Here is a 27,055-nt window from a genome sequence, read left to right as displayed (position 1 = left end):
AGCCCCGAAGGCGGTCTCGCACCTCTACCCGGCGGAGCGGGCAGCGCGCTCCCACCGAGCCCGGGGGAAACCTCACACCCCGCGGGGACGAAAAACGTTGTTAAAAACGCGAGTGGTAAACGGTTACAGAACGTCTGCAGTACGGCCAGGCGGTGCCCCCAGGCTCCCCTGTTACATTGACCCTCCCTTCATTCCTCTCCACAGCTTCTCAAGGCTTCCACGGGTTATCCAGTTTACTCGAAATTTCATTTTTAAATGTTTTTAGGCAGGTGGGCAGGATGAAACCGTGTGTGGGCAGAGGGCTGCACTGACACACGCCTCACATCCCAGGTGTGAGTGTCCTTAGGAGGTGACGCTGCCCTCCCACCTGTTGGGCTTTGTTCTGCCTGTTACCAAACCTCTCTTCATGCCCTCTTGCAGCTTTCTTTTGGCACACTTGGCCAGGCCTCTGGTTACATTCCTCATATATTCTCTATCACAATTACTGTAATTTTATGTAGATTATGCAAACTTTAAAAAATCTTCCATCTTTTCCAGGTTGCAAGGCTGAAAAGGATTAGCGTTGTAAGCTTCCAAGTTGTGTGAGCTGCTGGAATGTGGGCATGTTTATGGAGTACTTACGCATATGTTCTCATTTTTCAAATGTTTAAAGGTTCAGTAATTATCAAATATACCTCTATTTTCAATGTCCAGAGCAATGCAGGCATTGCAAGTATTATTTAGCAGCCTCCCTTTAAGCTGTACTTTACAGTCGACTGGAGTCTTTACAGGGTATTAAAATACAATATTCTTTGCACTTTGGTCTTACTGTGCATTTACTGGGTCTATAGCATATGCTGAATACAAGTGTTTTTCCTTCGGCTCCCTATTTACCTCCCTATTTACCTATTAATCTGGCTAAATACGCTGTAATACAGTGACATTCGAACTGACAAACACTTGCTTATTAAAAACTCTGGTTGGAAATGTACCCTTGGTATGCTGCAAATGTAGTTCAGTGTTAGTGATGCACAAACAACAACTTTTATAACTGGGCAGAACAAATGATTAACCAAAAAAGCACTTTTTTTTAAGATGTTTGAAAGTTTATTCATAGTAGAAATTTCAATTTCTTTTGAAGACTACAAAACCTGCCACTAGACAGGAGTACAAGCAATGATATCTTTCCAGAACTGTTCATAGTTACATCTGGAACAGTTCTAATTACACATTAATAGCATGATTGGAACATTTCGTAGATCAGACTCTGAATAAAACAATCATTTAAGGTATTCAGTACAATTTTTTTTTACTAGCATTTCAGTTCTATGACAGCAGTGCCAAGCATCTAACAGATGCTGTTGTAATGGTCTAGAACAAGGTACAACACCACTAATTTCCTGGAACAGTACCTTAGACCCACTTACGTGCCATGCTGAGAAAACTAGTATAAAGTATGATTGTATAGAATTGTAGAAAAATATTTTATCTGTGATTTTGTCATTTTTTAAAAACGTTTTAAGTAGACTTCCCCCCCAGCTAGGTTTCAAAATAATTACATCCCTCATAAGTACACCTTCCCTTTGATTAGGTCAAGAGTATCAAGATAAAACTAATCATTTACATCATTTTCATAAGTGAAAATTCATCTCTTAACCATTGGTGCTTACTAAAAAGCAGCACACTTTGAATCCTTTCCTTCCAATAATAGAAAAGCACAGCTTTAGTTGGTACACCACATTTACAAAAGCAAAACAGAGACAAAAATCCCAGACATGTAAATCTATTTTCTTATGCCCTTGTCTTTTTAGAAAAAAGTTTTAAATATTCTCTTGAAAAATTCCTTATAAGTTTCATTCAACGTTGTAATGATTATGAATAAAGAACTTTGCCCTTACTGGGTATAGATGGCATTTAATGAGTATTGCAACTACACTCTTCCCTCTGTTCTGTCATTCTCTCAAGCACAGGAAGGGAAGGGGTAATTTCACACACAAAAAAACATGGCCTACATACAGAAGATTCACCTGTATCTGCAGTTCTCCCTTTTTATCCTTTATGACTCTGTATCCTAGAGTCACTTGCTGTGCTTTGCAGACCAAGAAGCAGTCCAGCTACGAATTTACACGGCGTGTCATATATACTCACATTCTAACAGAAAAGTGCTGGGATTCGAAGAAGCATTATGTGGATTTTTCTACAGCTTTAACAACTGCAGCTACAAAAACATAAAAATAAACATGAAAGTTTTGAACATGGATCCAAAACAGAAGGTAAGGTACATAAACCTATGTAAGTCTAGCCTGTAAATTATACTGCCTGCATAGATGGGCCCTTTATATCTTGGTACCTCTTCACACCTTGGTTTAGAAAGTAACTTAAAAATATAGTGGATCTAGACTTCAACACATTCGAGTTAGCCTGTGCTAAACTGCCCTGTTTTATTAGCATTTAAAATGTTCCTCCTGTGCTGCTACATACATGACATAGTAGCAACATCTGTGAAGTCTAGACTAAATTAACAGCTTCCTTGAGAATGTATAGACAAAATGTAGGAGTTAACTTTGCTTCACTATTTGGCTAATGACCAGTGAGCTTGAGGGCCACAAAATATGGATAAAATAAAATTACTGAAAGTACTTTTACATTATTTTAACATAGATACTGCCAATAGTGAAGCAGCTTAACACCTCCTCCTTCAGGTCTGTTCTTGGCCAGGTACCTATACATACACACTGAGAACACAGGAGAAATTCCTTCCTGAACTGAAATGCTATTATTGACACACTGGCAAGTACTGCCATCCCTTTGTTTCAACAGTATCAGTTTTAAAGCTTGTTTGTTGACTAAATATGAGTATCTTCAGATTAAGGTATTTAAAAGCCACACCAGAAGGTATGGGTTTTGTACATGTTGATGAGCCTGACTTGCAATTGCTTATAGAGCTGAAAATAAATTTTCTGAAGGGCGAGGTTTTACTGAATTCCTCTGGAACAGCAGATACTGTCAAAGAAAAATTAAAATTGCCTTCTTCTGCCTCTAGTTAAAGATGTTTCTTGAAGGAAGGGTAGATGCATCTGTACAGCTAAATGGAACTTCAATGCTAGAGCACCAAGTAAGGGAAAAATGCTAATTGCTTGGAAGAGCTGTGTGTTCAGATTTCTGAGATCTATGGTAATTTAAGAATCCTTGTTCATAAAACTGATTCCTTAACAATTCTATGAGAGATTAAATATTTAACAGGTTTTTAAGGGCAATAGAAGTGGGATCCTTTGCAAGTCTAACAAAGGAAATTTCCCCAAGGAACCTGGAAAAACTTGTGGCAGAAGGAACACTCTCACATTCATTTAGAGTAAATCCGTGGTGTCATAAAGATGATTCTCCCTTTCAATGAACCTCTGATGATTTCAGGGAAACTAACAAATTAATCACTGTAAAAGAAATTTAATATCACTAAATCAAGAAAATAACTTCTTACGCAAATACAAAATTGCACCTTTTAGTTTTTAAATTGTATTGTTCACATAGAGCTGTTCACCCAGATCTGTATTTATTAAAGCTAGAATTCCCAATAGCTGTTTTCCTATCTGGAATGAGCTGACGTAGCATACCATTGTGGTGGAGTGGGACATTCCTTGAATTCAAACACATTCCGGTGCACCTTCTCATGTGGGCAATTGATCTTTCAAGACTAGCCATCAAGATGTGCCTTTAATTACTGAAGACACTGAGAGGGCAGGAGTATTAAAAGTTTATATTAGTATTTAAAATGAGTCTTTCGCCCTCATTTCAAACGTGCTCCCATCTGGGGTAAAGTGAGAACGCTCACTCTGAATGCCTTTGTTTTACCTGACTGGGACAATACTATTTTCATGGTAAATTATGACCCTTTCTAACCCCAGACAGATCTGGATGACTCTCCTCGTGTTTTGCTTTGGCTGTCAATTAGAATTATCAGAAAATAACTGACAGAACATTAGATCCATCAGTTTTGCAACCACAATGAATGCAGTTTAAACCTACTTTTTCCAGGCTTCTGCTTACAGTGGACATTACGTTTTGCTTTGTCTTCAATGCTGCCTTCCTTCTAGAATGCCAACATTCACTGAACAAATCCTTTGCAGCTTAAACAAAAGTCACAGAATAGAGATAAAATATTAACAGTGGATTATAAGAATAAACAATATAGAAATGTCCTCTATCAGAAAGTACTTAGCAATGATTCCTGAGTCCAGAGATTAGAATTGAGAGAATAAAAGGGAGGAGGAACAAAAGACAGAATGAGATAAGGACGAAGTTATCTTTTCTCTGGGTTATATTACCTATTGTATATATAGTATGGTGAGAGATCCACTGTTTAAATTTTGAATATTATAAACAGTATCCTGATTCTCATAACATGACATGCAGCATCAAAAACATGGAAATGTAGAAAAGACATAGGCAGGAGAAATACATATCCATAGTATTACATTCAATAGCTGTTTAACAGTCAGGCTTCTTTTAGAGCTGTCCAACAGTACTGATTAATCCAGGTGAACTGTTTAATCAGACTTAGTTGTCAAAATGATTAATAATATCTAAGTAAAACAAGGTGTGTATACATTAAAGAAAACAGCACAGAAATGTACTGCTTGTGAACTGTTTACAAAAACATACAAAATGTTGGATGGCACAAAGTATATAGTGCTAATATAAACAGATTGTTTAAGCTAAGTGCTTAACATAAACTGTCCATCTCTACCTGTAACAAAGAATATTTTAGGGAACAAAAAATATTCCTTACAAAAATAATGCTATGTGGTGCAGAGTGCTTTATTCAGTGTATTTTTGACCGAGGTGGCATTTGTAATTCTTCTGGTTTATTCAATCGTGAACATGACGGTTTTCATTGTGTTTCCACTTGTCACTCCATTTGAAGCTCCAGTAAGATCAGTAACTTGCCATCAACAGTTTAAAGCGAGAATAGATGAAAGCAGTAGCAGCAGCAGGAGCAGCAGCATTATAGGTACCAGCTGGGACAGAGTGTGCTTGCAGGTATCTGTCAGATATGTGCTACCTGTCGCCATGATTTGTGCTATCATCTTATGCCATGGTACCAAATAGCTGGTTGAGGTCACTTCACAGGGCTGTTGAGGTAATTTTTTTTATACCTCTCCTCTGAGCAAGAGTAGAACGGCCGACTGGCTCCAAACTGGTGACTGATTACGATTCAAAGCAGAGTAAGTTGCTGCCATTGCACCCTGTGGGGCAGAGGGGAAAAAAACCAAGATGAGTATGTTGTGATTCTTGCACAACTAGAAATCACACAGCGCTAAGTGCCAGAGATTCTGAACAAGTTTTAACTTCCAGTCAACTTTCATTTACAAAACAGAAACAACTGTATTACTCAAATACCAGCAGTGTTTGGAGTGAGTGTTTCTTAAGGTAATAAAGAGTTATCAGATCAATCTAAAGCAATTTTACCTTGCTTAAAAAACCAAACCTGGACCACTAAATCAAGTTTTCTCTCCATGCTTTGTGAAATAGTTGGGGAATGAAATCCCATCGGTGGGCTGTCTCTGCTTATCACTTATATAACCATTTCAGTTTTCAACAAAATATTTTAAAAGCACCCACATTATTCAGCACATGAAGATTTATTAAAAAAAAAAGTTAGAAAGTTGTGAGCCACAGGATGAGAACTTCCCTCTCCACTTGTGTTTTTGGATGCTAGAAATTTCTAACAGCTGACTCACAGAGAATGTTAATTATATATATTCTTCAGATCCCTTTTATGTTGCACAACAGAGATTCCTGGATGTAGGATTGAAGGCAGGTTGGAATATAGAGAAGCAGAATTCAATTATTTTTGATTTCTCTCTGCTTATTTAAAGTGAAACAGTTTATCAGGGTCAAAACCAGATTATGTTTCAGACAGAATGCAGAACAGTACGATACCATATTAATTAACGGTGCCTTTTTTGACTTTTTTAGCTTATACTGTGATCATGAAGTATACTGTTTTCTTTCAGTCACTGGTGATTAACCTCCTCTGAAACGGTAAATTTAGCTATACTGTTTTGCAGCTCCCCTATAGTCACCTGACAACATTTTCACTATCAGTAGAATGATTTCTTCTATGCCAGTTTCTTAAGGAAGTTAAGCCTCCCAGTGTAAGTCAGTCCACTAAATTTCAAACCTAAGAAAATTAAAGTCTTTTTCAAATGTATTGGATTTATTCTCCATGACTGGGTTCTTATGAGATCCTACTACATATTACAAGTTCACTTTATGGCTTAGTGCAACTCCCAGTCGTAACAACTTTTAAATAGTATCTAGTGGAAACACATGCCACGTAACTTTTTTTTTTTGTTAATCCTTTTGGCTAAACAGAAAGCTTAACAAATATCTGCTTACCTTCACTAAATGAGGAGCATCCTGCCTGTTCAGCTGGTATTGAGGCAACTGGTCACAGTGAACTATCCAGGGGTGACTAAGAACTTGGGCTGCAGTCAGTCTTTGATGTGGGTCAACATGAAGCATTTTTGAAACAAGGTCCTGTCAATAATACACAGAGTCGATGCAAATAACAGTAAAACTTCAGCTTTAAAATAGATTACAGTTCAAAACTGAAGATTTTAGTGGTATAAAAATATGTTCATGTCAGTTTGAAAGAGCTGAAAAACTGCCCAGCAGTGCTAACACTGTATCTTTTAATTATATGACTTCATGGATGTTTGGTAACACAACACGGAAGTATCCAATTAAGTTAGGCAAAATACACAAAAATACGCACATTGGGCTAGAGTAGAGGTCCCACTATACCAGTATTTTTTTTAAACAATCACAAATAGCAGATATGTAGGAAATGAGTATTGAAAAATAAACAATTGAGGAAAAAAAAAGAGATGATCCTTCCCTTTGCATGTTTCCCCACAGTCTAACGATCTTTCAACAACTGTGCAAGTTGAAGGCTGAATTTTAGTACTCCTGCTGGCCATAAATGTACCCATAGTGATTTTAACTTCATCCCCTCTGAACTAATTTTGATGCTTATATTTTTGTGTCCCCCCCCTTCTCAAACACCTTTCACAGTTGTTTCACAATTAAGTTGTAAACCACATGAAGGAGGTATTTAATTTTGTTTAACTTCTGCAGAATATATTAATTGAACAATTCCTGATTTCCCTAATAAAATCATCATATGAGAAAAAAGGAATTGGTCTTTCCTTCTTTGTGTCATCAGTGAAATGATCTCTTTTGTCTGTCATGTCAGTCAACTCTGCTGAGATGAAACACCATATTCTATTTACTCTCTACATGGAAGTGGCTCTTGACATCTGAAAAGATTTTCAGCTTCGTTTTGGTACATCCTTTTCTACCACCTTTTCAACTTCTATTTTATCTTTTTCAAATTATGGTAGTGAGAATTGCATACAACACTCAAGATGTTGAAAACAAATTTATACAGCAGCATAATATTTTATAGATGACTTTAGATGTCAGTTAATAAGGGTAAAGCATAAATAACATTTCTATGTTAAGCAATTACCTGTGGAGAAACACTTTTAGTTGACTACAACTGGATTTAAGGTAATTTAAGTTACATTAGCTATACTGGACATTTTAATACAAAACATTCTTTGTTTTGTAATTCAAAATAAGAATTTGAACATAAAGATATTATTAAAAAGGAATCTAAGATTTTTTCATAGCTGAAAGGTTTTGGTTCATTCTAGACTCCCAAGGACCACTGAACAGAATGTCACTGAAGGAAGAAAAAGCTGATGCTACCAGATTAGTGTAAACATGTTGCTCTAACAGGTTGATTTGTCAATCAAATGAATAACATGATTTGTGGGAAAATGGTAGAGTTATGAGAACAGTACATTAGAAAGCACATCACAAAACAATTAGCAAGAAAGAGCACAACATATGTGAATGATTTTTTGGGAAAACTGGAGCACTTTACCATAGCTACACAGAAAGCGCATAAAGGATGTTGCACACTTAAGTTTCGAGTCTATTTGTGGTAAAAAATGAACTTCTAAAAAAACCTATTTTTTTTTTAATAATACTTCAGTGGTTTTTATGTTTGTTTTGTTTTTTCTTTTCTTTTAAGTAGATATGACATCCTTAAGGACCAAAAGTAGTTAGAAGAATAAACTGCTCAGATCCTAACGAAAGGAGTATGAGATAAACTGTGCTGGGTAACTCTGAAGAACTGACCCAAACAGAAACATGAAAAACTATTTATTTTTCTAGCCTGAATCAGTGGAGCATATGTTAATTATCATAATATTTTCATTATCCTGATTTAGACTATCTGTATGACTTTTCAATGTCATGCTTCCACATGATGTTTTATTACAGCATTTCTCATCATGGATGATTGCCCATGTGTGTGAACACTGATAAAATACACTATATTTCTAAGGACAGTTGTTAACGACTGTAGTATAAGGCACAGCTGTTTTTCTTCCTACATGCAAGTGCCTTGAAACATGAAAGGATCATAAATAGGAAACAAACTTCTAGGCACATAAAGGATCAGATCAGTATTTCAAAATAACAATAATAATGGGTGGAACTTACTCAATCATATAAATTATACGTTGGAAGCAACATGTTACATTGCAATCCATTTCACATCCCCCAAAGGACAAAGCAAATATACTTGCCTTAGCTGTATCTGAAACAGTATTCCAATAACCACCGCTGAGAGAGAACTTTCCACTACCTATTCGGGCCAAAATCTCCTCCGGGGTATCATCAGGACCATTTGCAAAAGGAGTGTAGCTATTTAACCAAATAATTTCAATGTTAATAACTTCCATAACCTGGACCTCAATGGTTATTATAAATCTGATCATAATATTCAGTGAGTTCAACATAATTATAGGCCACAGATAGTCAAATAGATGTAAAAATAAATTATTCTTAAGATGTGAAAATGCACGGCACTGACTACAGATCTGTTCTTACTCTATGTATTCCCTCTGTATTGGGTCTGAAAACCAGATTTTTCCTATAGCAGTCTAAGTACTGGTGGTTCCTGAATGACAGAAAGTATTCCTTAAGCCTTCACATTTTAGTGAAGTAATAAAACAAGCTGTTATAAAATTAAATGTGAAGACTTTATGATGAGTCTGAAAAAGACTAAATTCTGTTTTGATATTAGAGGAAGGAAGGTGCAGCAATTTTCCTTGCTTCACTATAAGCATTGTTGGTGCTACCAGAATATACACAACAAAGAGATATATTTAAAAACAAATATCTTTGTCACTTATTTATTTTTAAATGCCAAAAATTTCTCTGATTATATTAACTCTTAACCAACATAGCAATCTGAATAATCCAGCATAGAAAGACAATCTATTTGGCAGGTGCAATAGCAAATATCTTTTGAACTTGTGGAACTATAGTTGAATTTATTATTCATCATCTTTTATACAATTAATTTCTGTTGCATACATAAAAGTATTTCTATTGCATTTATTATCTCCTAACTGCATCACTTCAAACTATCCAGTGGCTGTATTTTGCACACAATGATGCTTGAATGCATTGCAATTATATTTGTAACACGTATGCTGCTTAATCAGCTAATTTTCACATAAGATAATAAATTCTTACTCCTAAATCACCATAAAGCAGAAATTAAACACCTAAAATAGATGAGACATGAAAAACCAAGAATTTTTCACATCAGTCCCTGCAAACTTGGATTCTACTAAAGGAGAAGCATATTCTACCCCACTGAATCCAAAGTTGAGATTAATCGGTGCCTCAATAGAAACATCTTCAACAGTGGGTCTACATTTATGATTCTTTTTGTTTATACTGGTTTGCTATTCTACAGCAAAGCAAACTAAAATCACCCTTACCCAGTAAGCATAGTATAAAGTAGAACACCAAGGCTCCATATGTCACACGCAGCATCATAACCTTGCCTCTTTAAAACCTGAGGGAGACAAATATTTTTTCTGGAAAAAAATGCTTAGAAATGCTTTGATTATGCCATAAAAATAGTGAGATTTCAAATTTTTAGTGTTTACAAAGTGATTTCAGCTGTTACACAAGAATGAAACATATCTAACTAGCAAAAAAAATCCCATCAAAATAAATCAAGGCATATAAGCTATCCTGGTATTTACCTCTGGTGCCACAAAATTTGCTGTGTAACATGGGGTCATCAGAAGACCATTTTCTGCTCGTAGTTGCTTTGCAAAGCCAAAATCACAAATTCGAATTGATTCTGGATTACCAGATTCATCAACATAAAGAATATTGCTAGGCTTCAGGTCTCTATGAACCACCTAAAAAATAAAACAAACCACTAAATAGAATAAGCTAAACATAGGAAAGGCTTTATACTATAATTATCAATTCTGCTACTTAATTTCAAATCTCCCATCAGCAATCAGTTTCCAGATTTCCAGCTTCTAACATCAGCTGCAGTATTCTGATGCTCAGTGGTGTCTAGAGTACTAGACACTTGGAAACTCTAAGCCCCCTCTAGACATCCCACTCCCCCCCCCCCCAAATTTATTTGTACACACAGTTCCAGATGTCTTGTTCTAATGGGTGAATACATGTATTTTCTATTTTAACATGCATACCTACAAGGCTCTTTAAATCAGAACTTTTGACGAGTAATATCTTTTGGAGTCATGCATGTCCATATCTGCTAATGTGGCACCATGCTACATAACCACACACTAGTTACTGCTGGGGTAACCCTCTATATTCCATTCTCTTCATTCAGATAATCTGAACTAATCTCAGTGCAAACATTTAGGGACTGATTAAGGAGAAATTTTAATATAGTTCTGCCAAAAAAGAACAAAATAATGAAGAGGTAGTCTCTAATGCCCTGGAATGTCAAAAAAAGCCTGTACTCATTCCCAAGTGGCTATTGTTGTAGGGGCCAGAGATATAGAATGCTTGACAAAACTGCAGAAGCTGCCAAAGTTCTGGCAGAATGAATCCGATCTTATTTGAAGCTATGTTATAACAAGCTTTAATAAAACCTGCAATGTGCAAGGACAGTATTCAAAACCAGATGACCTGTTGTTGTATTTTCTTCATGAGACAAATTAGCCTAGTCTCTAGAGGCTTTGGTCTCTGTAAAGAAAAGGGTATATACTGCTGTAAGACAGAGTGGATCTAAATGTCCTCTTTTAAATAATCAAATAGACCTGCTATGAAGGCTTTTATCTTCCTGATTGTCCTATGTATATGATTAATATTAAACACAGCTTTTCATGGTCAAATTTGAATGGAAAACCCATTTCCTCTTGGAAAAGATTGTGGTGAAACATTTCAAGAACAAGAAGATACCCCCAAACTCCTGCAAGTAAGTGATGTGCAGAATCAGAAGCTCTATGCGCTCTTCCAGAAAGCTAGCAGTGTTTCAGGAAAGTAAGTAATGTAAGACCAAGAAGTAAAAGACTGCACAGGGTCTGCAGATTGTAAAGCCATTTAACAAAGTAAGTCTATTTAGTAGAGGCTTTTTCAGCATGCAAATACCTTGCAATTCTCAGATTTAACAAAATGAATACTTAAAATTATGGAAATAAGCACCTTGTAAGCTGAAATACACAAAAATCATATTAAAGAATTTGAGTTGGAACAGTAGATGTTAAGGGGAACATCCTGGCTTGAGATGTCAAGTGTACTAGCTCCTGATAGCCCTCGTTTTTTGGTGTTCAGGTAGATCAGAATCCTTTTTCTCTAAGTAATGAATGAAACATTCTTTACTGCTCCAAAAGGCAGAGGAAAAAACCCCACAGCTTTATTTCAATTGGTGGGGTTTTTTTTTGAAATAGATGCTAAAAGAGGTAGAAAGGAAGACGTGGGCAATGGAAGCAGCACAGAGCTGGGGATTTGGCAGACCGTTTCCAGAACCAGCCTGCTTGAGTTGTACTTATTTCTGCAAGATGAGGAAGCAGTTCTCAGGTGGGAGGAAGAGTAAGTGTAACAGTCTAGTTCAAATCCAAACACGAATTCCTAAGCAATCAAAATGTCTATGTCAAAGAATAAATAAAATACCTTCCTGTATTAAGATGTTTTCCCAAAGGTGAATTAAAAAAAAAAGTCAGATTTTTCTAGATTATATTGATATTTTGCACAGAAAAAACCATTTTATTTCAGTGCCACAGAAGAGAGCAAAACAATATGCAGGACATTTCAGTTCTTAATTTTTAGCATCATGTTTTTGACTAGCATTCTCAATCATCTACCAGCACGCAGAAGTATTCTGCTCCAAGATGACATGATACTTCTTGTTTAATCTTTTTATGACTTCTATTGTGCCCAATTTTAATTGTTGTGTGCTGGCCCTAATACTTTTAGAATGGTTTAGGTGAGAGTTGGAAGTATTGCTTACCCTGAAGAGAAGGATTTCATTTCTTGCTTAGCTAATTTTTCAATTCAGAAGTATCCTATGAATGTCCATGAGGAAAGTCCTTCTGGGCAGGGTTGTAGAGGCTACACACATATTCAGAATCTATCAAACCAGATATTACCTAATACCATAGTCAGCTGAGCTCCTCTGATGTCCAAAGGAGCTACGAAAGGAAAACCCACTGAAGACAGGGAGGACTCTTCCAGACAAAAATTAGACTACTGAAGTACTATTTACATATATGGCCACCTCTCATGCAGAAGTGTACTTAACATAAGACCACCAGAAAATTTTCAAAAGTAAATGTTCCAAACAGCATGTGATCTAATGCAAGTTAAAATGCCAATATTTACAAAGATCTAGAGTAAAGAAACAAACAAAAGCCCCTAAAATCCCTATTTGATGCAAAGACATCAGGCCTTTTTTGGCCACGTGTGGTGAGAAGTTACAATTTGTGATTCTATTATTTATATTTCCATACAGAAGGTATTGAGGTTTATTCATAATTTCCACGATGCTGCTGGCCAAGGACTTTAGTCCTGTGCGCACAGGGTCAAATAAAAACCCACACGTGAGCAGGTGATTGAAGAAAGCCTTGAATCACGGAATAAGATACACCAAGGTAAACTTTGATCATGAGTTTTCTGAAGTAATAGCTTCCAGAAATGACAGTGTGTGCTGAATTGTTATCTGTTTCTTAAAATAACTGAGTACTATCCATGCTGAAGCATCTTTTCTTGGATAATGGCATTAGATGTTAGCTGCTTGACTTTTTCCTTGCATCCTTACTTTCTGCTTTTTCTCCATCCCCCTTTTCTTGTTTACTTAAAAATGCAACATGACTTGTCATTCTTGCCATGCAATTGTCACACTTGCCTTCACTTTGAACTACTTCCTCTGTCTCCAGATTAATTTCCTGAAGCATTAATTTTCTTTCTCTTAACAGAGAACTACAACTTCCTGACCCTATGGTGCAGCAGTTATAACTCATAAAACATATTCTTCAAAACCAAGAAGTGGAAGAAATTACAGGAGTGATAGGTGGAAAATACTTGATTTTCAGGGTGTATCACAGGATGGGGTTGGAATTACATTAGATCCCATGGCTAAGCAACAGCACTGGTCCTAGCACTTCTTCCTGGCTTACTTCCTCTGATATCCTATCTATTAGTCATTATCTGCACATCCCACAGAACTGCTGACAGACTGTATGTAGGACAAGAGAAACAGTTCCATCATCTCTGTTATCTGGACATCCACACAGCCGATCAGGAATGTTTTGATTTCAACACAAATTCCTGCTGCAATGTAATTATTTACCAAAAATTACTTAATTACCACACAGAAGAACACATCAAGATATGAGTTTATACTTCTGAAAGAGAATATTAACATCTACAAGTATTTTGTCTCAGATGAAAACTTACCCCTTGTGCATGGAGATATTCAACTGTTTTTGTTATTGTGAAGAGAACAGCACTAGCTTCTCGTTCTGAGAAAAATTTTTGCCTAAGAATTTTATCCAGCAGTTCTCCTCCTTTCATAAGTTCTGTTACTACATATACATATTTTCCATCATCATACACCTGCAATAGCACATAAAGAGGTAAACTTCAAAATATTTAGTCTCTTGCTTTCTTCCTGTGAAATGCACAGAGATTGTGCAGGTGCATCCACAAGCTATTTTCTTAAACTACTTTTCCCATATTTCTTATCCCCCACACTATTCAAATATAGTTCATGTTGAGAAATGAACACAAAAACCTTCTACAGAAAGGTAGTACAGTAATGAAACAACACAAAAATACTGGCTTGTAAATGTTTAAAGACAAAAAAAAGATGAATAACATGTAGTTTTCCCCACATAGTTTTACTGAAACAAATTAAACTAGACATGGGAGATATTAAGAAGTAGTAATAAAGGGACACTAGTCTAATTAAGGCAAAACCAGAGCTAATTCCAGAAGTAATTATTCCACCAAATTACAAATATGAACAGAGATCATTCCAACTGAACAGTCAGACAAAAAAAAAATAAATCTAAGCTCACCTCAAATAGTCTCTGTAAACACTGAAGTTAATGCATACAAAGCTGCTATGATAAAAGCCCACAACTTATACATTACTCTGTACATAAAGCCTATACCAAAGTCTAAAATTAATAAAATATGTATATTTTAGCCTTTACTTCTAGTTACAGAAAATAGCTTAATTTTTGCATGGCTTTTATCTTCTAGGGAAACAATAGTTAAGAATTATTTCTATTATCACCAGGGGGCACTACAGACTGAACTATATCAAAACACATTTTAAGGTACACTTAAGTATTTCATTTCAGTTGCACTTTCTTCGTGTTTTAACTTAACCCAGAAAGTGTTTCCTGCGTTAGTGTTTTATAGTGATGTTGGAATCGTTCTCTTCAGTACTACTTGTGAAATAAAAACTAGTTTGTGTTTTAAGTAGAAACGATTATCCAAGTTGTAGTATAAGAAATTCAGGAATACATATCAGCTAAATTAAAAAAAGAGTTTCCATCCCGATTTCCTTGTCTTAAGCTACCTTGGAAATACTAAAGTTCTAAGCTTAGAAATATTTGTGCTCTTAGCTATACTAAAAGGATTATTTTCTCACCAAATAAAAAAAAAGAGAAAGAGTGTTAAAGCAATAATTCCGTAGGCTTTATAAGCTCATGATCTTAAGGAGAGGAAGACATAATAGGCTTTATGTTCTCATTTAACAGCAATTTTTCCCCCAAAATATAAATGACTGATCATCTGAATGTGTTTGTATTAAGACTTTAAATATTACACAGAATTAGAAAGCAGAATTACATAGTTCCAGATACTAAACTGGCATTTTAGATTTTTTGTTTTAATAGGCATGCTCTCTCTCATCCTGGTATAACATGAGGAAATAAGCTTATTCCATTTGACATGACAGAGGACACACATCTCAGTACTGCAGGGGGACATTCAAGGAAAATTTGCATTTTGTTACTATTTGATCTGCTACCCCTTGCTGGTCCTGTCTGCCTGCCAAAAAAACACCCCATCCCAAACAAACCATTCCCCTCGCCCCAATTTCTCTAATGGTATTATCATAGAATCATAGAATGGTTTGGGTTGGAAGGGACCTTAAAGATTGTCTAGTTCCAATCCGCCTTCCACAGGCAGGGACATCTTCCACTAGACCAGGCGGTCTATTAAATTATCAATTTAGTTGTTTGCACTGAATAAACACTGTTGAAGTTTTCTTCACACTTAGGTGCATGGTATTATGCTGAGATTATAAATGTGATGCGAGTTTTTAAAATGAACTCCTAGCATACACCAGAGATCAGTCAGTATGTCTTCTCTACCAGGAAAACTGGAAGAAACTAGTGAGAAACATGATGTAGGCACATGAACAAAATATAATGTAATGGAGAAAGAGAACATGTTTTTTGCAAAGTTAAATAAGATTTCACATACATATTAGGAGTTTTTTTGAACTCACAAATAAGCACTTGGACAGGGAGACTGGATATACTGTATTTGGGTTTCTAAAATGCTTCTGAAAAGATTTTTCAGCCAATGCTTTAAATAACTCAAAACAGGACAAAAGTCCTGCTACAGAACAGTAACTAATAGGTAAAAAATGGTAAAATACATATAATGGTCTGGCACAGGAAGTTTCTAGGTTATAGTTTGTTGGAAGCTGTGTGCTTCCTCTGTTCTGACACTGTTTCCTAGGCATCCACTAATGGCCACTGTCAGAGGCAGGATACTGGATAAGAAGGACATCTGATTTAGCACAATATAGCTCCTTCTTTTGTTTATATACTGTGTAACTGAAAAGACCACTGATAACAATCAGACAGAAAAACCCCAGAGGACTGTGCATTGCAGAAAGAATTTGGTCTTCTGAATATCCATTGTTTCAATCCAAACACCTTCAGAACTAAATTACATAAAAAAGGCCGAGCAAGAATGAAAATTTCCATCCTAAGCTAAATCCAAATATTACTGCATTTATTCTTGAAATACAGGAAAAGAAAGAAAGAATTTCATGCAGAATAATGATTTCCAAAGACATATGCTTAACGCTGAAACATTTTATTCTGACATTTCAAAATACAAACATTTAAATTTTGGTTTGGAACTGAATGAAAAATTGAGTCAAATCAACACTGAGTTTTATTTTTATAATAATACATGGTGCTTTTGATGATTTTGAGGCCTGAAGGCCAAGTACTCCTTATTCTTTCCTCTGAAAGCTGTAATAGCACACCACTATATTGTGGGATATGCAAGCAATCCGCCCCGTGAATCTATATTAGGATAATGAAAACTTAAAATAATGTTAATTTTTACAGTAGTGGATATCATACAAGTTTCTAATACATATGAATTCTATACCTCTTTCCTTACACTGGACATACTTCCATAAACTGGGCTTGAGGAATTGATCTGAAGTAGAAATAAGTGAGAATTACAGCCTACTGTCTTCTCTTCCTCTGTGGACTTAAGGATTTTTTTTTGTTGTTGCTGTCTCCTTTTGTTATGTGTATATTACTGTTGGTGTGAATGAAAGATGGCTCCTACTGAAAGATGACTGATGATGAAGAAGAATTAATTACAAAGTAGAACGATTCAGCATATGGGGCAACTTTGCAAGGCTGCCTGAGTTTCTCTGCTCTCAGTGAAAAATATTCATAATGCTGAAGTTCAGGTACGTACTCACATTCCTTGTTTGTTTTCCCGCTTAAATAACATAACCTCCATTATGAATCAAAGTAACACATAAACCTAGCATGCAGGTTCTGTGTTAGCACAGTTGCTTTCAGGTAGCTTTATTGTCCAACAACATGAAGCAGAACAAATAGAAAAGTGGGATTGTAATTATGGTATCTAGCTTGCAAGCAGGTAAGCTCCATGGTGGGCTCCCTTGTATAACTGCCCTATTTTGTTCTCCCAAGAAAGGGCCAAATGAGATGATATTGATAAAGTGAAGACATTATAGTAATAGAAAACCTTTAGGCAGAGTTCTCTAGTACTCATCTCCACAGTATTTATGAGCTACTGTTTTAATGACTTCAAAAAGTCTGAGAATCTCCCTTCAGCTGAGCTCAGTTCCTGGAAATGGTTAGCTGTGTTGCTTGAGGTTTGGTTTTGGGGACCAGAATACTTTCTTGTAGACTAAGAAAGTCATTAAGCATATGCCTTTTTAATTTTTAATCCTCTTTAATGCATAATCAAGGAGAAAAAGCCAATTTTAATTTTCTGTTAGACCATCGGAATCTATTGTTCACTATGAAAAACCTCTACCTCCCAACTTATGTTATTCTTTGCTTTTTATGGTCAAAGTATTTCCATGGTCAGAGCAAATAACACAAGAAAAAAATAGCTAGATAATCTTCCATACAATGTCCAGATAAAGATACTAGGTAAAGAAGTGATGACCGTGGATATGAAAAGATTTTGTCCACTACTGAGTAACACTCATTACTGTTCATGAAAATTACTTTAGGTATTGTGCTGTCTCAAACAGTGAGTCCTCAGTTATATAATAACGCACTTTAAAATTGCTTTTAACTAATGTAAACAAAAATAGATTCGAAGTTAACTAAGCAACCAAAAAACTTGCTTGTTCCTTTAAAAATACAGTCAATGTTAAATGAATTATTCCTGTGCAAGGATTTATGAAGGATGAATTATTTGACTGCTTATGTTGTACCAAAATATGAGCATCTTTAAAAGATGTCGATGAGACATCTCAGTAAAAAATTTGATATTGTTTAATAAATTGCATTAGGACATTGTTTTATTTTTAAATGTTGAAAAACAGTAACATAAATCTAAAACATGTAGTTTGTCATTCTCTCAAATTAGAAAGTGATATGCAATTATGATACACTAAAGGACGTCTTTAACACACTACTTACATCTTTTAGGGTAATAATATTTGGATGCTGTCCATAGCGCAGAAGGATTTCAATCTCCTCTGTTGGATCCCTTTTACTCTTGTCAATGATCTATAAGAGCAGATAGATACACAGACATAATTATTTTTGTGAATATTATATAGTGCAACACTTTGGTGTGCTTACTAGCATAAACAGATAAGCAATATTTATTGTTGTTGGTAAAGGGCATGGATTATAACCAAAACAAAGTTTGTTATATTGGAACTGCAAGGCAAAGCAAAAAAAACCATCAGAGAAACATGAAAAAATCTCTGAGTTGAAAACAATTTTGGAGGATAAGTGATCCGATCCCTCAGGCTGTGACAAATAATGCAAGGCTCTTTAGTAGATAAGGCTTGGGTCACTCACCATTTAATAAAATAGGAAGTTCCTAATTTGACATGAGATAGTGGTTTGATGATGCTAATGAACCGATTTTCACAAGCTAATCTCAAACAAATATTTAGTGCAGCAGAAGACAAAGCAGGAGAGTAAGGGAATCAAAAACAAGAAAAAGGAAAAATTTCTCAGAGTTAATTCAGACAAGCATTCCGTTATGAAAGTTCATTTGAATCTCTGGAGGCTTGCTATCAGGCTCTGAAGTTCTCCCTGTGCAAACAAGCAAAACATTATTTTGCGCTACTTAAAATGTATTCTTATTCTTCTCCTTTTTTTTCCCCTCTCCTGAACTGTGGAATTTCCTATAATGTCTTCTCCATCTCTGTCTTACCCCTTCTTCCTCTTGCCATCCTAAAGCCCTTACTGCTACCAGCACCATCCTAACACATTGGACACTGATCACCTTATTCTTTTTTCATGATTCCTCGAGGAGAAAAAGCCACAACAGAGGCAACAGAAAAGCAAGGCAATCCTCACAATAAATGTTACAGCTTAGAGAATTAACAGCTATGCCAGTACTTGCTTCCAGTTTCAAGAAATTACTTCAAATTGCAAGCACAGAAGTCAAATCTGTTCCTGGCCAGAACCAGAATAATGACAAGTATGTAACTACCAAATTGAAATTGAAGGGTTTCCAGTAGACAATCTGTCTACAAGGATACAGCAAAACATAACTTATCTTTGCATTTTACATATTTGAATAATAAACTGTTCAACAATTCAAACAGAGAACTGCCTTACAGTACAGGATTATTTTTTTTTTGGCTTTTGAAGTCTGCTAATCTATATTCCTGCTCTCATAATAACCATCCAGCTCCACAGTGTTATACAGAAAAACAAAAAAATAAACTTATCATTCCGGTGCTGGGAATTCTACTGATTTCTGGAAGGTATACCAGACTTAAGCATTGTTATGAACTCCTAGCTATCTGACAATTTATGAATCTACTTTGGAAGCAAAACCCCCATATATAACAATGTTTAGATAAAAGTAATCAATTGTATTTTTAAAAAATGATGGAAAGTCATACAAGCTTTTCATAGTACATTTCCTTCTAGAAGCAGTCATGTAACTCCCATCAGTTTTACTGTAATTACACAGGAGTTTCAAAGACTGAAGATTGCTTTTCACCACCCAAACCAACATATAGATAACAAAACCCATAGCAATTCTGTATCAATATCTGCCAGTATGTAATCAATTTGGTTGATTAGTATAATTCACATTTGCATCTAAAAATCTTTTTATACTAAAAAAATTATCTTAATTTGCTATGTTCTTTATGGCAAATAAATTAATGATGCCCAATGTCTATGATACTAAAACCTGAAAAGTCGGTGTGTTTTATAACAACGTAATTACCTTTACAGCATATTCCATGTTTGAAGCTTTATGAATACATCTCTTGCAGATAGAGTAAGACCCAACTCCGATATCTTCCTTTACTTCATATCCATCAGTAAACTGAATGCTATTCCTGTGCAACTGCTACGAAAATAACATTATAAATTAATGAATATTCTAAATATATAACTGACCTTTATATTAAGTTTTTGAATTCCTACTGATACGCTTCAAATTTTAAACTAATGTCTGTACTAGGTCAAAGTCATCTAAAGAGCTACTATCTTCTGTTTGATATTAGTATGAGATAAATTATATATTCGGCACATTGTAAATAATGCACACTGTATTTTAGAAACTGACAACATGATGTTTCTGATTACTGATTTATTAATTTAAGGATAGAATCTCCAAAATAAAGAAGATAAGAAGATTAGAAGACTACATGATAAAATAATGGTAAAAAAGCATCACTGTTTCTGTTATCTGAATAGATGAATGCCAGCTGAAAAATTCAGACATACTGAATAGAATCAGATTAACTGGAAATTGCACGGAATGGCAGTCAGAAAGCCTTCCACAGAAATAAAAAGCAGAAAGAAGGACAAGTGTTCACTCTTGTAAGGGAAGGAAATGGTGTTCTAGTATAAGGAGTTTGTGCAAAGGATGCAAAGCATTTGCAGGAAACCATCTGGGTATCCTGCAGCACAGAAAAGAGGAAATAGGTGTGAGGAAGCGGTTGAGGGGCACAGAGGAAAGGCACCAGAGAAACAGACAAGAGAAGGAAACCATATACAAAGAGAAAGAATTTCATCCACATAAGTATGTGGGGAAAAAAGGAGCACAGAAAAACTTGTAGAAATTTTTAGCAAGACTTCAGGACCAGAAGTCATTCTGACCCGTATACCAAATCAGACAGCTTCTTTAGAATAAAAGAGGATCTAAAAACCCTTGAAATTTAATGGTTTATTACACATGAAATAGGTAATGTGTACAAACAAGCATGTTATGACTATTCTAGACATAGTGAGAGGATTAAAGAAATACAAGAGCTACTCATGTTTTAAACTGTTTTTTAAAAATTTTCTCAGACATTTGCAAAATATCCTTGCAGTGAAAATATAAATAAACCCATTCATACAGCATACCTTTTTATTCCCGCCTATACACCAATAAGTTTTCAACACAATTTACATCACTAGTTGGACTTTCACGACTCAGTCTTCCTCGGTAATTAGAATTATCAAAAGCAGAAAGAGAAGGTAGAAATACAATTTCTGCAGAGGTCTTCCAGTTTTCTTTCCTTTACATGCATCTGCTTTTCTCCCTGCTGGCTGTAAATTCTCCAGTGCTGAAGCATGCTTTTAGAATGACCTCAGCCTCATAAGGCATGACTCTCCCCCATTTAGAATGAGGTTGACCTTTCTTGTCTCACACAAAACTCGCACCTAAGCAAAGCTTTGTTGTCCAAAAATAAGCAGTACTGGCAGTAATAGAATATGTAGAATAGCAACTGCGGTAGGCTATTAAAAGTGACATCCTCACAACTATTAATACAGGAGACTGTACTGGAGTCATTCTCATACTGCTAGGAAGGCAAAGCTTGTGTAGGTACTGTAACACTGACTTGTATGATACACTGAAATTAGTCACAAAATATCACATATAAGCACATTAACTTAAAGTGGCTTGGGAGGGATGGAATATGTCATGGGTTCCAAAACGCACAGCAGTCCAAAACATCCAGATACAATTCACAATTGTACTCCAGTGCCTTCTACTGCACTGTAGGAATCAACTGGTATTTTCATGCATAGAGGAAAAAGATCAAGAGGTCTGTTATTCCCGTCCACCTTATAATTATGGCTTGATATTAAAGAGTTATTACAGCAGAGATGGTAGAATGTTTTCATTTAAGGGTTGAAGCCTAGTCACACCCATGGCTGCTCAGCAATGAAGCAGGTCCTGCACTTTCAGACGTTTTGTTTGGATAAAATAATCTGATCTTTACTTTTCTTGTACAACGATGATAATGACTTTGTCAAGGTACTTCATTCCATGATGAAAGAAAAAAATCTCTCCACCAAGAGACAGCAATACTGCTTTATGGACTTTTTTTTTTAAAGCAGATCTACTCACCTGGACAATTGAATGCACTCCAACTGTCTGCATTGCTTGGCTTTCATCATCTGATGCAATAGCTACAAAACTAAATCCCCGAAAAAGTTGATGTGCATTAGCACTAGGTGGGATACCAGGCGAATCTGAAAAACACATCATCTACTTACAAGCAGAGTTTTTAAAATGTAGAGATGAGATCACGTCTACTCTGAAGAGCAAACTACAGCTTTATTCTATAAAGGACACAGAAGCTGGAATTTGCAGAATGTGTTTCTGAGGACCAAAATACAAATAATTACTGAACTGTTTTACACTTACCATCCAGAAACACAACTGATAATCAATGACTACAAAGATCATATTACTGTCAGACAATATTTTATTATACAAAACCCAGTATTTTTTCAGAAAATATTTACATATAGTAGCATATCTGTGTATCTGTGTTATATTTATGGAGAAGAAGTACTCAAATTTTGGTAACACCCTAACTTTGTAAAGAGAAACATTTGTATCATATTTTGAAAGGATGAGTGCAAAACTATGCAGAGACAGATTGCACTGAAACAGCAACTTTGCCACCCAAAGTCTGAAATGGCTAAGTTTCTACATATACATACTATGTAGAGTCACCATCATGAACTAAATGAACCCATAGAATATAGCCTTTAAAGAGACACAGATAATCCTTTTGAATTAAAAATATGAGATTACTTATCTAAGTAAAATTGAACGTATGTGCATTTTTTTGTTGCTGAGGATTACTTTATTTTTAACATAGGACAACTCAATTGTCCCTCATGATATATTTACACCAAAGACCACAAAAATTTTATGAACTATGGAATACTTGTCTCTGAGCATTCATTTATCCCAGAAACACCTGGAAGAACAAGACACTTTACATAAGCTGAACAGGAACGATGTTTCTAATTTTTGAATATGTAAATTGTTTAATTCTTCTCTATTTACCTTTTGGAGTTTTTGCTGTAAACTCAGGGTCAAAATAAAATGTATCTTCAGGTCTGCCAGTTGCAGGTTTAAAAGGCGGATGAATTTCTCTCCTGTATAATTTCTGAAGAGAAGGCATAGGCCAGAGTGAATTAAGAAGTTATATGAACACTTAACTAAGAAATTTACTGAATTAATTTTGAATTAGATACTCACATTCCAATCTATTTTGGAAAAGAATGCATGCCTCTTAATTTCTTCAACTCCATCTGGACCTGCTCCTTTCATAAGGAAGAAAAATGTCTGTGAATTATTTTCTTCTTGGTCAAAAAATTACTAACAAAATTATATTTCTTATTTCTTCTGCGTTTAGACCATATCAATAGCAGAAATTATAATACTTTGTTGATCATTAGAAAAGCAAACACACAAATTATGTTCTTACTTCAAAGCCTATTTTACACAAGAAACTGTAAATTTATTTAGTGAGTTTAATGATCATTGATGTTATCAATATTATGATCAAATTTATAATACTTCGCTAAACACTTTACCTAATCTGTTTGCTGGATTTCTTTTGAAGAGCATTCGCAGAAGACTCTGTGCTTCAGGACTCAAGAACTGGGGCATTCCAAGTTTGGCCCTATAGAACAAAAATAATTAATAGCATACAAACATATTTTGTTAAGAATCAAGTCTGCATTCCCCCTGTCCTTTGTCATTCAACAAATCCATATCAAACAAAATAGCATCACTGAGAAATTGCCTTCAGACATCAGAACCAGAGCAAAAGTGTTGTCAGTCATGTAGAACTGCAATCTCTATTTCTTCCGTTTTGAGTAGTATAATATTTTCAGTAACAACTCAGGAACTTAAGTAGAGGAAGAGGTGGTAAAAAAATGCAGAAAAGAATAGTTATAGGATAATAGTTTACAAACTTGTAAATTTTTGTAGTATGTTTTGATCCACTTTTAAGTCCAGTTATTACCAAATGACACCAAACAAGCAAATCCATTCTGATAGCAAGATAAAAGACATTTTAGAAGGGGTGAGAAAACTACCACACTATGACATACACCAAGAACACCCAAACAAAACAATAGGAAACCTAAGCTAGAAGATAGAAATTGAATTAAGGTAGGACAGATCTTGCAAAATTAGCAGGTAAAAAAAAAAAAAAGAGAAAAAGATCACTCCCTTCTTTCTTCCTTTTTGTTCCCCCCCAATCCATTTCAAATATTACTTCCTGACTTGCCAGTATTTAATTTTTAGATTTAAGTTTTTGTAGTTCTGTCATTTAGTTTTGTTTCGAAATCCTTGCCATATTTTTCTCCTCCTCATTTAATGTTGAGCCTCCATCCTCTCACTGTTACTAGGTCTCACTTTTTCTTATAACCATGATAATGGTAAGGATGGATATAATTACCTCCTTTCCATCTCTCATTCAACCTGTAGCTTGAATTTTTCTGTAACAATCCATGACACAAGCTTTCTCTGTCTTTCAAGCAGAAGACATGATTTGCCTTATATTCCAGCTATTCATAGATGTCCACCTCCCTGTCACTTCAGCAAGTGCATACACATTGCCATTGATCCACTATTCATCACTTTAAAACTTGATTTTACTAACTTTTCCATTCTTTTCTGCATTAAAGAAGTCAGGGGTGAGAAAGTCTGAAAAACTTTGCCTTCTTTTGGCTCTTCAATAACATACTACAGGCAGATCAAGACCACCAACTGAGTGGATGAATGGGCAGTGGGCCATCCAATGCTTCCCCAATTGCCACGCATTGCTAGCAGCTAAATTCTTACTCGTGTACTTTACATTCAGTGATTTCACTGCACGTTCACTTGATGTAATTTCTGCTCACAGCAAAGTATCAGAGAGCCACACTGTCAGAAGGAAGCGAGGAACACGTTGTCTGCAGAAGCACAATGGTGTCATTTACAATGTTACTGAAGGACAGAGGAGAGGCAACTAAATATGATAGGAGTGTGCTGGCATGAGTGGAAATCTTTGTCCTATTATAATCCAAAACAGCTCCAACAGTAGGATGCAGCCCTGGAGGTTCAGCATGAGAGGTCAACTGCTTAGAAAAATCTAAAACCAGGCCAAAAACACAACTGCAATTAATCTTATGGAGGAGTGACTCAATGAACAGAAACAGAACATGTAGAAGAAATCCTAGAGGACTGGTATGTGCCGCAGTCCACAGTGGAGTGAATCGGAGGCCCTTGTGCAAACCACAGATTAAAACTGTCATTGCTCCCTTTCCATCATGAAGGAGCACCTTTCACAAAACCCTTTGCTGGCCACATGACACAGCAGAAGAAAAAGCAATCACTAGGTCCTCAGAGTTCCTAGGTTATACAACTACATGACTGACAGCAATTTTTTTCTGACATTCCTGATAGACAAAATTTTATATGAAGGTATACCTCTTCAGTAAAGGAGGAAAAAAAAGCTTTAAAAAGTTAACTTCATTGCTGCAAACTATGATTTCTTCAAATTGCAGAGTTTCTCAGTTTTAAGTAAAACACACAAGAATAAACAAAAACTTGACTTGGTAACGTGAGAAATAAAGAGCCCAGGAAAACGTGTTGAAAGAAGAATACAATTTCTGTAGATTTTCAGGAACAGAGGGCGAGAAAAGCAATGTATCTTAAATGATACATAATGAAGATATGAATTTGTATGCACACCTGTCCATTTTAAACAGTTCTATAACAAATTTAAGAAGAAATATAGTACATAGAAAATAAAAAGAAAACATACTGCCATTCTTATGAGGCCAGACAAAAAAAGTGAACTTATCAGAAAAGACTTTCAAATATCTTCTGTTTTTCAGCTGTTCATATTACCAACAGCAAAACAGATTTATGTGCATGTAATAATGATAAGTGTACATAACATTAAAAGAGAGATAACATTTCTTTACTTCATACCACATTTTTTGTGCAGCTCTGAAACTAATATCAATTACAAAGAGTAGAAGGTGAGAAAAAGAAGTTGGAAAGGGAATTAGATATACATGCTCAGATGAAATCTGAAAGTAATTATGAATGTCAATTAACTGGGGAGATGCAAGGAGGATATTCTACATGGCAGCTGAATACAGAAGATTTTTGTAGTAACAGTGGAAAGACTGTTGAGGAACAGAGTGGAGTCACATGCAGGCAGAGAAAAGAAGAGAAAGATGTGACTCATGAGACATGGATAGAAAAAAAAATGCATGGCTCCTGAAATAAGTGAGAGTGCAGTAGAACTATCTCAGACTAGCTTCTTGTAAATAGGAGGTGGTCAGAAGGAGCTTACGCTTGCTGTGAATAGATAGAATCTTTTAGTTAAAGACATTCAATAGTCACAACATGAAGATTTGAATTGGCATGGCGTTGAGGCAGCAGAAGAAATTAGCACCACTAAATACATTTGCAAATATGAGGAGAAAAAACAAGGGCAAAGAATAACATAACATGTATGCATTATGAAAGCAAAAACAAGGAAAAGAATGAGTTTATGTTTTCCAGCAGTTTTCACATTCAAATCACTTAAATATATGAAATTCTTTCATATTTTTTCTACTTTTCAAAACAGGCTGTTGGTGCAAAAGAAATGCTGGCTTCAATATATAGGTAGACAAGTGATAACGGGACTAAGAACAATGATAAACAATAAAGCAGAAAACAAATGAGAAAATTAAAAGAGTCTTATAAGCTTCCACAGGAAAAAAAATGATATTAGTAAAAAATGGCTGGAAACAGAGAAGTGAAACTATGACAGGAGGAAACAGAATTGTTTGCACAGCATTAGGCTACAGTCCCAAAAGTGGGACAATTGTGTCTGTCACAGGTTGTATTATTTCAGAGAATACGTAGGGGATTAGCAAGGAAAAAAAAGCAGGCCTTCATTATCAAAACCAAGAAT

The 27,055-nt window shown here is 35.5% G+C and overlaps 1 protein-coding gene across 1 annotated transcript in view; it reads right to left on the bottom strand.

The window, feature by feature from the left end:
• Nucleotides 1-1,069: 1,069 nt before the first annotated feature.
• RPS6KA3 (ribosomal protein S6 kinase A3) overlaps nt 1,070-27,055 on the bottom strand; it is an 80,431-nt gene continuing 54,445 nt past the window's right edge. The window contains 13 exon segments of the mRNA XM_068417607.1: nt 1,070-5,174; nt 5,177-5,222; nt 6,379-6,519; nt 8,643-8,760; nt 9,849-9,925; nt 10,119-10,280; nt 13,798-13,956; nt 18,294-18,383; nt 20,077-20,202; nt 22,198-22,322; nt 23,152-23,254; nt 23,347-23,411; nt 23,685-23,773. Coding sequence (XP_068273708.1) covers nt 5,101-5,174; nt 5,177-5,222; nt 6,379-6,519; nt 8,643-8,760; nt 9,849-9,925; nt 10,119-10,280; nt 13,798-13,956; nt 18,294-18,383; nt 20,077-20,202; nt 22,198-22,322; nt 23,152-23,254; nt 23,347-23,411; nt 23,685-23,773 — 1,375 coding nt within the window. The 3' untranslated portion in view covers nt 1,070-5,100.

Source organism: Nyctibius grandis, chromosome 2 (assembly GCF_013368605.1).
Source record: "Nyctibius grandis isolate bNycGra1 chromosome 2, bNycGra1.pri, whole genome shotgun sequence".
Taxonomy (NCBI): domain Eukaryota; kingdom Metazoa; phylum Chordata; class Aves; order Nyctibiiformes; family Nyctibiidae; genus Nyctibius; species Nyctibius grandis.
This window is presented reverse-complemented; position numbering and strand designations above follow the sequence as displayed.